General features: G+C 40.8%; 1 protein-coding gene and 1 long non-coding RNA gene across 3 annotated transcripts; one reads left to right on the plus strand and one right to left on the minus strand.

Moving 5' to 3' along the window:
- The first annotated feature begins 1,366 nt into the window (after nucleotides 1-1,366).
- On the plus strand, nucleotides 1,367-9,550 carry TYMS (thymidylate synthetase). The gene is made up of 7 exons (XM_048939964.1): nucleotides 1,367-1,672; nucleotides 2,527-2,600; nucleotides 3,775-3,949; nucleotides 6,373-6,474; nucleotides 7,666-7,841; nucleotides 8,431-8,502; nucleotides 9,398-9,550. The coding sequence occupies exons 1-7, from the start codon at nucleotides 1,513-1,515 to the stop codon at nucleotides 9,533-9,535; spliced, it is 897 nt and encodes a 298-aa protein (XP_048795921.1). The 5' UTR covers nucleotides 1,367-1,512; the 3' UTR covers nucleotides 9,536-9,550.
- Nucleotides 9,551-10,802: 1,252 nt separating this feature from the next.
- On the minus strand, nucleotides 10,803-14,323 carry LOC125690743 (uncharacterized). 2 transcript variants are annotated; one of them, XR_007375768.1, is made up of 4 exons: nucleotides 14,234-14,323; nucleotides 13,677-13,792; nucleotides 12,705-12,933; nucleotides 10,803-12,459 (listed from the first exon to the last, which is right to left on the minus strand). It is a non-coding gene; the product is annotated as an uncharacterized LOC125690743 (long non-coding RNA). The 2 variants fall into 2 exon arrangements; XR_007375767.1 differs by having other exon boundaries at nucleotides 10,804-12,459; nucleotides 12,777-12,933.
- Between the last annotated feature and the right edge of the window lie 525 nt (nucleotides 14,324-14,848).

A 14,848-nucleotide genomic window follows, 5' to 3' on the forward strand; every position in this document is an offset into this window, starting at 1 on the left:
ATATGAGCTAGCAACCGATGACTGTAGCAATCTTTTAATTGAAATACAAATTCAAGCCCACTTTGAGAGACATTTATTTAAATAAAATGTTGTTTATGTTATGTATTAGGTGATCTTTGAGGAATCATGTATGGCTCCGGTTATGCAAAGATTTAAGGAAATAATTAGCTGTAAACATGCAAATAACTCCTATTTGCATACTTAAATTCAGGCAAATTTTTAAGCCTTTTCAAAATTGTTCCCTAAAGATACTGCGTATTCAGCTAAGCCTGAAACAACCAGATTACCATATGCATATAGCATATTATTTTCCAATGAAAATGCCCCATTTCTTCTTCCAGCTGCTTTTGATGTTTGTAACACACATTAAATGACTTTTCTGAGTATGCATAAATGAATAAGTCTTCTGCCTTTAGCACTTTTTACTTGCAGTTTGCCTTTGGAGCCATAATTAACAGGGAACCCTTTATCAGAAAAGATGTTTGTCTTTTCCTACATTGTTGTCTTTAGCTTGCATGGTATTTGCAAATTATATTCACTAAGAACAGATACAATTCTCAGAAGCAAAGCTCTAGGTGTTTTGGTTTTATTGGCTGTGATTGAACATTTTTGCACACATTTACATTCACCATTTCCACCTGTATCTTTGCAAAATAAAATGCATGCATTTCAAAATGTATAAAGCCAGGAAATGTATAAACACAGGAAGTTCCATAAAAACATGAAGAAGAACCTCTGTACTTTGTGGGTGAAGCACTGGAACAGGCTGCCCAGAGGGGCTGTGGAGTCTCCTTATCTGGAGATACTCAAGGCCCCCCTGGATGCTTTCCTGTGCAACCTACTGTGGGGAACCTGCTTTAGCAGAGGCTTGGGCTGGATGATCCCTTCCAACCCCTGTGATTCTGTGACTGATGAAGCAACATTCAGAATCTCTTGACTGGTCAGGCAGCCAAGTGGAAACTAAATTCTCCCATACTTATCTCAGAACCCCCCCCCCCACAACTGCATTTGCTGTCTGAAAATTTCAGCCTAGCAGGAGAACCGGATGTGTTTTCTTCCAGTTTTGCTTGCACTGCCCTTAGCCCAACTAGCATTCACTTCAGGCAGGTATTTTTACGAAGACGGGCTGCTACAAGCTCTGAGTGTAGGCTCTGAGAATCCTCTGTGTGCCAAGGAAGCATTTAGCTAGACGTATGAGATGCACGATGTTAGCACGCACCTTTATAAATGTTAATACAATAGTTGCCGCTGCTATACCGCCCCACCGCCCTTGCAGCCCTCACACCTCGCCCACCGCGATGAGGAGCAGGCAACGGGCGGCCACGGTCCCGCCCTGAGCAGAAGGCGGCGCGTACGGCGCCTCCCGGAGGGGGCGGAGAGGAGAGGGAGACGGCAGCCCGCCCCTGCGTGCCTCTGCGCGGGAAGGAAGGGTTTTGGCGGGTTCGGCGGGAACGGGCGGACGGCAGGAGCGCGCCCGGCCGTGCGGACCGCTCGAGTCGCCTCCCACCCGCCATGCCGGCCGCGGAGGAGCCGTCGAGCGGCCTGGAGGGCGGCGAGCCGCAGTACCTGCAGCAGGTCCGGCACATCCTGCAGCACGGCCACCGAAAGGAGGACCGCACGGGCACCGGCACCATCTCCGTCTTCGGCATGCAGGCGCGGTACAGTCTGAGAGGTCGGCACCTCCGGGACCCGCGGTCCCTCCGGCTGCAGGCTGCCCCGGGAGCTGCCCGCAGCCCCCTCAGTCCCTCCCGTGCTCGCCCCCGTTCTCTCCGAGGGCCGACTTCTCGCCCCGAGGCTCGGCCGCCATCTTCTGCCGCCCCGCTGCAGGGCTGCACGGAGCGGGGACGGCTCGGCGTCCCCCGCGATGTTTTCTGCATTGCGGGAAGAAGCAGGCGGTGGTTGTGGGTCTGGAGCCCGGCCCCGCTGCTCTCATCACTGATAAAGTAAGCAGGGGATCTCAGAGCAGGAAGAGCCGTCAGTGCGATAGATCCTTATAATATTACCTTAAGGCTCTGCTTCCCGTTGCGAATACCTCTGCAGCCTTGTGTGCTGCCCGCGTGTAGGTCCTCACCTCCATCTAGCACTGCGGTGCCCCTGTCAGCCTTGGTCCCAGTAAGAGCATGGCACGTCCCTTCCCAACAGCAAACCTCCGTGTCAGACAGGGGCATTGCCTTCCGTGTGCTGAAAAATGTCAGTTATTTGGGCAGATGGGATCAGGCTCTTATAAGCAGTGCCTGGTGACAAAACAAGGGGCAATGGGCACAAGCTGGAACACATGAAGTTCCATCTGAGAAAAACATGCATTAGTCTGAGGTTGACAGCACTGGAACAGGCTGCCCAGAGGGGCTGCAGAGTCTCCTCTGGAGATTTCAAACTGACCTGGGTGCTTTCCTGTGTAATCTACCATAGGGAACCTTTAACTGGGAGTTGGAATAGGTGATCTCCAGATGTCCCTTCTAACCCCTAGGATTATCTGTTTTCATCCCAACAAATCTGATCATCTCTGACACCTTGTAACTTTTTCAGATCAGTTCCCACTGCTGACAACAAAGAGAGTGTTCTGGAAAGGAGTGCTGGAGGAGCTGCTGTGGTTTATCAAGGTGCTGTATCTGGATGGCTCTATCAGTAGTAGGCCTGATAATGGCATCAATCTGATGTACTGGTGTGAGATGGGTTAAGGAATTTGGTGTAAGTGCAGGTGCTTCTGTTCCTACAGCAGAGCAGCCCATGTGTACAAGATTGTTGTTTTCAAAACATTCCATGTATTTCAGTGAATACTATTGCATTGCTACAAATCAGAACATTTTTTACTTCTCTTTCTTTTTAAGGGAAACAGTCTGGTACAGGGAGAGCTTTTGCTGCAGTTAAAAAGAGAGTTTTGCTGCAGTTAAAAAGCCTAATGGAGTCTTTTATTAGTGTTTACATAAGAAATAATATTGTAATTTGCAAACAATCTAATAATTTGCTTTTCAATAGGTAGGTAGCTTGTATTGATTTGAACAGAAGCAAGCAGTGAGGAAACACAGGTGCAGTAAGACTGAAGTTAACACTAGTCTATTAAGTAGTAAAAAATGACATCCAGTAGGGCTAATTGCTGCAGTTAAGAATACTAAAATTCTGTAGGTAATATGTTGCAGTACAAGTGTTCCTTGAAATGTTAGCTATTCCTTAAAATAGTAGCAATGTACTGATGTGGGAAAACCTAGACCAGGGCTTGCTAGACAGCAGGACTCACATACACAGATATATATTTTTTAAAGTATCTTTTTTTCAAAGATAAAAGACTGCACACTCCCCAAACAGAACAGTTGTTATATTGGATTTTTGAGTGTGCTGTTTGGCACTCACTGCAGAATTCAGTGAAACTTTTCTAGTTCATTTTGCCATGTTTTTCATTTTTGTCATGTTAACAAAAGGGACTTTAACTTCATTAGAAGTGGCTTGGGAAAGACACTGTCTAGGCCATACTTTGATTTTACAAGAGTAAAATCTTGTTCTCCGTAGATGTGTATGTGAAATTGTATACAGCAGGTGACCTTGAGACTGTACGTTTTGTGAGTTAAACAACAGCTTGGCACCTCAGGCTGAAGTCTGGTAAGGTATTTATAAGTTTTGTTCTGCCCAAGTGTGAGGACAACATCTAGTACGTTAATCAGATTGTCCATCCTTTATGTTAAAAATGGAGAAATACTGCTGAGTAGCAAAGCTTAATGCTTCTGCATCTAATCGTGTTCTGGGATTAGAAGGTAACTTCATACTGTCTGTATTTTGTAGGGTTCTACAAATGCCAAAGAGCTCTCTGCAAAAGGTGTGAAGATTTGGGATGCCAATGGATCACGTGAGTTCCTGGATAAGCAGGGGTTTTGCACCAGAGAAGAGGGGGACTTGGGACCAGTTTATGGTTTTCAGTGGAGGCACTTTGGAGCAGAATACAAAGACATGCACGCAGGTAATCACATAAAAATGCAGCCTTGATTACTTAGTGGGATGACTGGAACCTCACTTCCAGAAGTCTGTGGGTGGGTTGTACTGTTAAAAGGACTGTTCACGCTGTGGAATGAAAACAAGAATGAATAATCTGGGAGTGAATTTTGCTTTATACTTTTAAATTAGCTGAATCTAATTATTGTGAAAAATTTAGCTTTGTATGTGATAGTTTAGTATTTATAGAACAGAGGAATCATACATAATGTATACGTTATTTTTGCTTTAATGTAGAGATGGTATGGTCACCGGTAGGTGGAGAGATGCATTTCTGTACTGCAGTCCAGAACCATAAGCTAGCTCAGTGACAGCAGTGGAACAAAGACTGCACTCTGTGAGTGCCAACAAAGGATGCTAATTCCACGATGAAGTAATGTTAATTCCATGATGCACTTGTGCTGGCAGGAAGTGGTGTTTGTTCTGTATGTTCATGGGACATTGTGGAAATGAAATCGTAGAATCACAGAATGGCCTGGGTTGAAAAGGACCACAATGATCATCCAGTTTCAACCCCCTGCTATGTGCAGGATCACCAACCAGCAGACCAGGCTGCCCAGAGCCACATCCAGCCTGGCCTTGAATGCCTCCAGGGATGGGGCATCCACAGCCTCCTTGGGCAACCTGTTCCAGTGCATCACCACCCTCTGTGTGAAAAACTTCCTCCTAATATCCAACCTAAACCTTCCCTGTCTCAGTTTAAAACCATTCTTCCTTCTCCTATCACTTTCCATCCTCATAAACAGCCATTCCCCCTCCTGTTTATATGCTCCCTTCAAGTATTGGAAAGCCACAATGTGGTGAAGTTGTGGGGTTTTTCCGTTTTACAGTTAGAACAAAGCAGGATGATACTATAGATGGAACAGCTGTAATGAACTACAACATGATGCAGTTTCTATTATTTTCAGTGGAATTAATTCATTAAACTTACTTTGAAGTGTTTGGGTGGTTCTTTCTAAACCGTTGAAGGAGAGGATGTCAAAAAAAAAACCTAGGACTGCCATTAAAAGAAAAGTAAAAAAAAAAAAATATATATATATATATATATGTACATCTGGTAGAATACAATTTATTTTTTCCTCTTGTATTTTTTTGTCAGTATGTTCTCAAAGTTGACATTAGTTACAGATACTGTACTTACTATTGGCATATTGACTACTGGCAGAGTACAGTTTTACCCTACCATAAGTGGTGCAAACAGTGAACTAACAAATGTAAAAACTTAGTAAAACATTTTAGCTTTCCTAACTTAAAAGATCTGAGTTATTCGTGTACTACAGAAAAATAAATGAGATAAATTTCCATTGCTAATGGATTTCATTATGTTGCGCTACTAATGCATGAATAATTAGCTTCAGGATCTAACAAAACCATTTGAAAAAGTTTCTGGCACAGTGCTGCTGGTATATTACCATGTTGTTTGCCAACCAGCTTGGGTCTCTCTCTGCTACTGTAATTTGGTGTTGGATTGCAAGAAGAGTTATTAGAAAAAATTAGTTACCAGCCACGCTAATTCACTGGCATGAGTCAGAATAATGAATAACAACTAATGACTCTTCTTACGGTGGTATCCATTCTGCTGTTAATTCCAGTGAGATTCTCTATAATTGACATGGAGCCTAAAATCAGCCAGCAAGGGTCACTGGGTGAATTGTAATATCCTGTGCCTTCTGGCTCCGAGTGTTTCGGAAATTTATTTTTCATAAATGACCTTGGTGAGTGCTAGATAGATGAATGTATTCACTTGTTAAAAGCTTTCTTCTTTTAAGCATTCAAAGAATGCATGGCATTCTGTGTTACTGGTCTGGATGTGATTTTTGAATTCTTTTTTGAGTAGGAGTACTATAGCTGATAAATTTAAGCTGCAGACAAAGGCACATGAAACAGGATGGGAGAATTACTTTAAAAAGCATGAATGTGAGATTTTCATTTCTGTTGCTCATTCCAATACAGCTCTGTCCTTTTTAGGTATCGTGAATGTTATCATTCATCGTCATAACACGTTTTGTACAATTAATATATTTGTATCACAACCTTTGTTTCCTGGGATGTAGTGTAAGTGCAGACTTCTAGTTTTTGATGCTTGGAAGAAAACTTTTTAGATAGGAATCGTCCCATTTCAGTGGATGCTAAAGGTAGTGGAAGCACTCAAAAGAAATAGTTGGACATATTGTAATACAGAAATGAGAACTTCACAAACCTTAGAGCAGCCAAAGAAAGACCAAGCATAACCTATACTTGGTGAGTGCCAACAGATAAATTTAGTTGCCTTCAAAGTTTCAGTAAGATCTTCAGAGGCTGTCATTTGCTTTCCAGTGGGATGTGGGCTGGGCTTTAAAAATAGATAATGATTTGAATCTGACTTAGATCATATTTGGTATCTTTCTTCAGATTATTCCAACCAAGGAGTTGATCAGTTACAAAAAGTGATTGAGATGATCAAAACCAATCCAGATGACAGAAGAATCATCATGTGTGCTTGGAATCCCAAAGGTACTGAACCGTGCACTTTAAGGGAACGTTATAAAATATATAGACTGTATTCTAAGTACTGTGTCAGCATCAGTTCCATGTTACTGCATTTCCTTATTCTTTGTAAAACTAGCAGAAATGTTGGTCACTGAGTACAATTGGTCAGGGGTTGTCAGTTCTCTTTCTGCTTAATTCTTGTGCTCAAACCTCGAAACTTTTCAACTATTACTTCCAAGTTTTTATCTCCAGGTTAAAGTGAGGGATCTACATGGCTACCAGTGCCTTTTGACATACAGTCTCTGTTCAGAGACAGAAGTTATGTTAACAAGGTTAAAAAACAACAAAAATAAATATACCAAAGCAATGTTGTTGTTGTTGGGTTTTCTTTTTTAGCCATATATTAAATAGTAAACTTAGAAAAAAAACATAGAATTTGAGAACAGAAGTGTTATTTTTAGTGCAGTCATTCTTCTTGGGCATACGTTAGCCTGTTCACTTTGAGGGATTATTTCTAAATAAGAGCTAGGGCTAGTGGTTGTTTTACTTTAGCAGCAGTAGATCCATACACCAAAAAAAAATAATAATCCCCCAACATTCTCCTTTAGTGTCTCTGAAAGGGGATTCCACATGCTGCGGCTGCTATTTTTAAGGCTAAATGTTATCACATATCGAGAGTGAGTTCAAATTTTACTTAAACTAGCTGTAGGTTTACTGTCTTCACTTTAAGTGTAAACACTCATATTTTATTTTCTGAATTTATTTATCAATGATTAGTCAGTTTTAAATCTCAACAAGCAATAAAGTTACATTGCAGTGAGAGATGAGTAAGGTAGAGCAGCTGTGAGTTGCTTTAGGATGCATGCTTAATTTTGCTCTCAAAGTCTTCCTTTAGGGAAATAAATTGGCTCCCCTAGGTGAGTAAGGCTAAACTGCTGTGCAGCATTATGGCACAAATCTGTTCTATAGAATATCTGTTTATGACTTTTCTGATTGTAAAGCCCAGGAGACAGCTGGTCATGACCCAGTCTTAATTGCTTAGGCAGCAGGTGCTCTCTTGTCTAAAGAGAAGCAGCAACAGAATGATGGCCGTATCAAGCTGCACTACCTCCTGTATCTCGCTGTGTTTGTTCAGTTTTTGCATTTTCTAAGTTTCTGACACTAATGTGGTTTTATTTCTTCCCCCCTCCCTTCTTCCTGTATTGTAATTCTTAGATATTTCTCTGATGGCCTTGCCACCTTGCCATGCTCTTTGCCAGTTCTATGTTCTAAATGGCGAACTGTCTTGCCAACTGTACCAGAGGTCTGGAGATATGGGACTAGGAGTGCCTTTCAATATTGCCAGCTATTCACTGCTCACATACATGATAGCCCATGTCACAGGGCTGAAGGTAGGCTGTTCAATCATTTTATTTGAGACTGTCTGAAGAGTGAGGGATTAAAAGACTCCAGTGTCATATTCAGGACAAACTGAAATCGTAAAATCACAAGGTTGGAAAGGACCTACAAGATCATCTAGTCCAACCACCCTCTCGTTACCATTGCTACCACAAGCCACTAAACCATGAAATGAATGTACTGTTCAGGATCTTGTGTGTGTGTGTGTGTGTGTGTGTATATATATATATATAATACATATATATATAATATATATAAAAAGCTAGATTGTTTAGGAATTGCTAAGTCACAGAACTTGCAAGCCTGCAAATTGTATTTGGATGCTCTTGAAGCGCTTTGGGTTTATCTTGTTGCTGACACCTCTGCTTCCACAATGTACATTGTTTAGCAGTGGCTAAAGATGCTAGTTTGAAACAGCTTGAGCAAGTAATACATATGAGATGTGAAACAAAGCTGGACACCACTGCTACATCTGTTTGCAATGGATGAGCTATCTACTGATCATGGATGATCAACTACTGACTGAGATCAGTAGTATTTGTTCAGTCACTGTAGCTATCGTGTATTCTCCTTCCTTTTCAGCCTGGAGAATTCATCCACACCTTAGGAGATGCTCACATATATCTGAATCACGTGGAGCCTCTAAAAGTTCAAGTAAGTACTCATTTTGTGTTCTTATACTTTATTTTCCACAGTGCTCATCAAATACCAAATTGTCTCAGTACTGTACGTACTGTTTTCCAGATGCTAATTTGCATGGCTTTTTTTTTTTTTCTTCCACATTTCTGCCCTAAAAATTGCATTTCCTGAACTGGTCTTTAACCTATGTAGAATTTGTATTTATTCTTGTTTGTAACAAACATGACTAAAATGAACATCTGTATACGACTCCAGATCGAAATGGACTATTCTAGAACTAAGTTAAAGATCTTGAGTCCATACCCCTATTTTTGACTTTGTCATTACAGAATTTTAGAAAATCATTCTGCCCAAGAGGATAAACACAATAAAATGTCTTTTTAGGTATATCAGGAAACGATAATTTCATCAATTCAAATTAGTTAATCAGTTTCCTTGGATAAGGCTGTATTTTCTTCAGGAAATAATTTAGTGCAGGAGAAGAAAATAAGAATTTTAGTTGGATTGAGTATCCTCACCATTCATAGAGCTCAAAACCACCTCGGGAAGTAGCTATTGGATTGGGCCCTAATGTTCCTGTGAGAAATTGCAGCACATTTGATGCACATCTTCATCAGAATTTCCAATTTAGTTTTGTCTGGAAGGAATCTAATTTGCATCCACTAGAATAGCTCTGCAAACTCAGACTGCTCACAGTGCAGTTGGATGCTGCTGCACCCAATCAAAATACTAAAGTAGATTATGTCAAATCGTATTGTAATAATTTTTTTTAATGCTTTCTTGGGAAAGGAGAATCTACGTGGGGAAATCTGAATTTAGATTAATGAGATCTAATTTATAACACAAAGTCCCTGTCTCTTAAGTATTTATTACTTCTGTGCAATTAACCTAGGACGTGCTTTTATTTTAGCTTCAAAGGGAGCCCAGACCTTTACCTAAACTCAAAATCCTTCGTAAGGTTGAAGACATCAGTGACTTTAAGGCAGAAGACTTTCAGATTGAAGATTATAACCCTCATCCACCTATTAAGATGGAGATGGCTGTTTAATGCTATTAAACATCTTCTATTAATATGGAAATCTACTTAAGCTACTTTGCTTCCTTTGTACTTAAATTTACAGGGTTTTTTAAATATAATTCTAAAGGCATATGCTTTAGTAGTGAAAAATAGACCAATGTTTCCTTCATTACTAAGTTGTGAGAACAAATATGTAGGCATGGAATTTACTGCTGTTTTTTCTATCTGCTATGAAGCAGAGTAGAATTCCTGGCTTCTGCATATTGGACAATGAATTTGGATTATTTATTCCTCTCTAAATAATGCATTTAGTATGCAAGTGTTGTTTGTGAGATATTTTTCTACTGGTTATTTCATTTGACTGTGGCTGTTTCAGTTACTATTCAGCTATTATTTCTGAGTTGTATTTGCTTACATGCTTTATTTAGGACCGAAAAAAAGAGCCTTTATGTACAACAGAAGATTCTTTCATAGAGGTCCTTAAAATAATTTGTTTAATAAAACTTTGTTTTTTAAAAAAATCTTTTGCAATCCATGTTTAATTTTAATATGCTTGCAGTAAATAAGGGTTGGAAAGCAAAGGGGCTACAGGAGAGCTAGGGAGGGACTTGGTGTAATGGCATGGAGTGACAGGACAGGGGAAATTGGCTTTAAAGTAGAAGAGGGTAGATTTAGAGTAGATATTAGGAAGAAATTCTTTACTGTGAGTGTGGTGAGACACTGGAACTGGTTGCACAGTGAGGTTGTGGATGCCCCCTCCCTGAATAGGGCTGTGAGCAACTTGGTCTAGAGGGGTGTCCCTGCCTACAGCAGGGGGGTTGGAACTAGATGATCTTAAGGGTCCAATTCAAACCATTCTGATTCTAGGATTATGTTTGAGCAATCCAATGCATGCTACCATGGGCAAGAATTTCCTGTATCTCCTTACATAGAACAGTCAACTTCTACTATTAAACTAGTTGCATCTTTCTTCCCTTATTTCCTACTGAAACTATGTTCAGGATATTAATACTAATCATTGTGTTTTGATTTCCAACTAGTAGGACTAAACCTAAATTATTGCTGTTTTTTCTCTGATGTAGCCCAACCAATTCCAGAAAGAGGGTATCATTGCCTTTTTAAGTGCATGAAATGTAAGCAAGCCACTGCTTCTCAGAGAGGTTCTCCTTATTTCTTAGTCTTTCTTGAACAGAGGTGAGCAGACCATACATGTTATTCCAGCTGAAGTCAACCTAGAAACATGAAAGGATCAAGCTGATTTTTTTCTGAGGCTGCTTTATGTGGGTGCTCAGTAACCAACTTAAACAAACTTGGGCCTTTGCCTTCTTTCAAATTGCTGAACTCAGAGATTCATTCAAGCAGTTACTTGTTACTATGCCTAAAAGCCATGTCACATGCTATTCCCTGTACATTTTGTTCCAACCCTAATAGTCTTACATTTAGAAGTAATCTAGTTGGGCTATTCAAGACCATCTCCATTAGTTAGGATGTCACCCATCTCGTATCATGACCATACTCTTGTAAGTTAGCAATTGTTGAGCATATTTACAGTCCTCCTAAAGTACAGGGAAACAGTGTAAGTTGCAAGTTCACTTAACCATGCTGTCCGCACTTAGCAAGTTAAGTTCCTTCTGCTGGAAAGCAATTTATGCAACACTTCAGATAAGATGCAATCTGCAGGGTGTTCTAGCAAGCGTAGCCAGAGGGAATGCATAACAAAATGACTAATGGCTTGAGTGAAGTGAATGAGTCTCAGTGAAATGAACCGGTACAGGAGAAGAAAGAATTAAAGAGAAGTTAGTCCAACTGGAAAGAAAAGAAGAAATAAATCTTAAGTACTACCTTTGTGAAAATGGTGTATTCTTGCATATGTATGTACATACACAGCATGCTTTAACACAGTAACAGACCAGTATACATCTGGAAGAGCTACAGCTTTTCTGTGCAGGAATCAACTGAAATATCACCTTTATCAGGACAGTTTACTACCGATAGCAGTTGCTGAAATGATACACACACTTTTGAGTCCAAGGTAGTTTATGCTGCTCCAGAGATGAAAAATATGTAAGGTAGAAATGTTTTACTATGCAGCAGGCTTGATTGGGAATAAAAACGTAAGTACACTTTAAATTAATAAGCATTAGACTTCTATATTTTCAGGCCAAGAAAATGAATATTGAAAGAATCTGAATACATAGACTTAAACATGAGGTACTCAAAGGATTTACAGGGCGTGAAGCTCGTTCACTGCTGGCAAACAGGACTGGTGTGACTGAAGGCTGTATTTAGAACACTGTAGACAAAACACAGGGCACTGCTAGATCTTTTGGGAATCCCTGAAAGGAACCCAAAGGCCTTTTGAGAGAAGGATGTGTTCTTACACTTAATTCCTGATAAATAAGCTTCCTACCCTTCGTGTTTTCCATCTGCTGACTTAAAGATTACTTCAGGTGGCACTGAAAATCTGTTCACTACAAGCTCTGCATATCCACAGCATTTCTGAGTCCTTGCCATTTGCCCTGTTGACTGCTACTCATTCTGCCTCAGAATCTGGCCCTTTAAGTTTCTTTTCCCATTCTTGTCATTCATTCTCTGAATGCATCCTTCCGTAATTTCTTCCCCCTTTCTTGGCCTTACTGTAATAGCTGCAAGAATATTATCTAGTCAGATGAGGGGTCAAAAAAAAGAAGAAACTCTCTTGTCAGCCATCAAAATCCACACTTAACTTCCCTTTGGCCCACAGTGACAACAAGACATGCATGCTGGGAACACCAAGTAGCCGCATCCTTTTAAAAGGGAAAAAAAAATAGCCACCTCACAGTCAGTTCTTACAGCAGTGTTTTGTATAGTCAGCATGCTTTCAGGATTTCTGGATGCTGAGATATCATCGAGTGTCATCAATTGCTGGACTCATTAATGGAAACCAGCACTCTCAGCATGAGGGCAAATAGGAACTGAAAACAAAACAGAGCAATGTGTGGATTTACTTAAGTGAAAAACATGAGAGGAATGACAAAAAGGTAAAGATGAACAACATTCCTATTCTTTTATATTTTAACACAACTCCTGAAATCTGTCACAGCAATTTCTGCTGGAGAAAAAGTGCCCAAGGCCAAAAGTCAAAAGCCTTTTGGTGCAGCCCTACAGTATGACATGAAACAAACAAAAATCACTGCACTGCATACAAGCTTATGCTTACAAATCACAGGCGTGGCAGCTGAAGAAACTCAACAGGCCAAGTTGGAAAGTAGGGAGAAATAGATTTTCTTACTACTGCTGCATTTTGAAGAACCTTATTCTGGATCTTCTTGGTGATCAGTGGCATAAATAAGGTTTCATTCACTCTTCCCTGCCTGCAGCTGACGATCTGAAGATAACTGAAGGCTCTAGCTTGTAGAAGCTCTTTAAAATATCACTCTGTTGTAGCACTGCAAGGGAAAAAAATAACAAGGTCTGAAGTCTCCCAAATTAACACATTACAAGAACTGCTAAAAGAGCTGCTGGCAACTGATAACAAAACATTTGTACGGTATCCCTTCTGTGTGGTTCAGTGAAGCCAAGTTATTTTATTACTCAATTTAAATGAAAGAGTGAGAGTATTTGGATGAAACAACGTTCAAGGATGTTACGGATCCTTGAAAGAGCCACATTATGCTTGTAAGCTATTAAGAGAGCTGTAAGTGACACAAGTGGATGAAATGAGCTAGTTACACATAAAAAAAAATACATTTGTGCATGTGGGCATAGTGTTTAGAAATTAGTGCCCCTCTACTGGATGCTGAACTGCACAAGTGAAAAGTGAAGTGGAAATGGTTCTTCCATTCAAGGACAGGGGGCTTACCCCAAGCAAATAAGACTGACTTTGCACTGAAGATTATGTAAACGCTCACACAGCTCTGCCAAGTAATGCCTCACACATTCCTCAAAATCTTTGTAAGATTTGCTCCTTTAGGAGCCAGTTCAACCCCCTCCCATCACTCAACATCCATGTTCCCATTCCAGGACTGCAGATGCAGTGAGGCCTGGGCTGTCAGCCCTCCTTCAGCATGCTAAGCACTGCACAGCTCTGGAACGTGATTGAGCAGCTATCCTGATTTTGAGACAGCCAAAGCGATTGCTCTGCAGAAAATCACTCTTGCACTTGGATAAGAGTCAGGCTTCAATTTCTAACCGTGCTGCAGAATATCCTGCATGGAGCTTGGCTAAATAGCTCTCAGTCCAGGCTTAACATTCATTTCCCAGGTTTGTAGTACTGATAATACTATTCCTTCTATTCACAGGGGAGCCCTATGAACAAACAACAAACACATCATTTTCAGGTGTTACAGTGAAAAGAAGAAAAAGATAACAGAAACCATCAATTAAAATCAACACTCACGACTAGCGTTTAGTTTATAAATCTGAGCTATATTAAAACTCCAGCCCTTCCTACTAGACCTTCCCCCTGAATTCACTACCTTATCTACTTGTAGGGAATACTGACAATGAGAAGCACAATGAAATACGCTGATGGTAGGACTTGGAATCAGAAATGGGCAGCAGGGAAGCTACACAAATACAATCACTTTGATTCCAGTTGTCATAGAGAACTGAGGGTTGGTTAAATCACACTGCTGGGCTGTTCTCATGAAGAAGCAAAAGCATGTCTGGCTGGTTCTTGGTGATACCAGGCAAAGTACTAGCAACAAAGCCAATAGTTATACACAGAAAAAAAAAAGTCAAACTCACCCCACTGGCAAAAGCACTCTCTGGTCATACAGCACTCCACAAGAAGCAACCTAGGACTAAGAAACACTCCCCCTCCAGTGGCTGCCCTTATATGAGCCCAGCATGCCTCCACCATGGGTCCACCCTTTCTGGGCACATGGAGAGCACAGGTGCTAACAATCTGCCTTTGCTTCCCTGGTTTCGGGATTCCCCTTCACCAGGTGCTCAATCACCAGCTCAAGCCCTGACCTAACAGTTTCCCTACGTGGGCTCTGCAGATTTAATGTCAAGACTTGGCAAGAAGATGGCTGCAGTAAAAAAGCATTTACTTGAGATCGAAGTCTGCTGTTCTGAAAGGTACCAGCCTGACTATTGACACTTGACTATTAGTGATATAGTGTGATACAGTTATTACATTTATTAGTTTTGGTCTTTGAACTCATTGAAGTATTTAATGTGAAAAGTGTTCAAGTGTAACTGATGACAGAGACTCCAACACAAATGCTGGCAAGGAGTTTCCTTGAGGGAAAGGGAAGGCTATTTACAACCTTATAAAGCTGCACAGATGCCACCCAAGTGTGCTGCAAGGAGCAGCCAGCCCTCACTGCACCCTGACCAGGACACAGCATGCCATCT

This window comes from Lagopus muta, chromosome 3 (genome assembly GCF_023343835.1).
Source record: "Lagopus muta isolate bLagMut1 chromosome 3, bLagMut1 primary, whole genome shotgun sequence".
Classification (NCBI taxonomy): Eukaryota; Metazoa; Chordata; class Aves; order Galliformes; family Phasianidae; genus Lagopus; species Lagopus muta.

Coding starts and splice junctions, on each gene's coding strand:
- TYMS (XM_048939964.1), top strand. CDS start 1,513: ATGCCGGCCGCGGAGGAGCCGTCGAGCGGCCTGGAGGGCGGCGAGCCG. Junction 1,673..2,526: donor GGCGCGGTACAGTCTGAGAG/GTCGGCACCTCC, acceptor TAACTTTTTCAG/ATCAGTTCCCACTGCTGACA. Junction 6,475..7,665: donor GTGTGCTTGGAATCCCAAAG/GTACTGAACCGT, acceptor TGTAATTCTTAG/ATATTTCTCTGATGGCCTTG.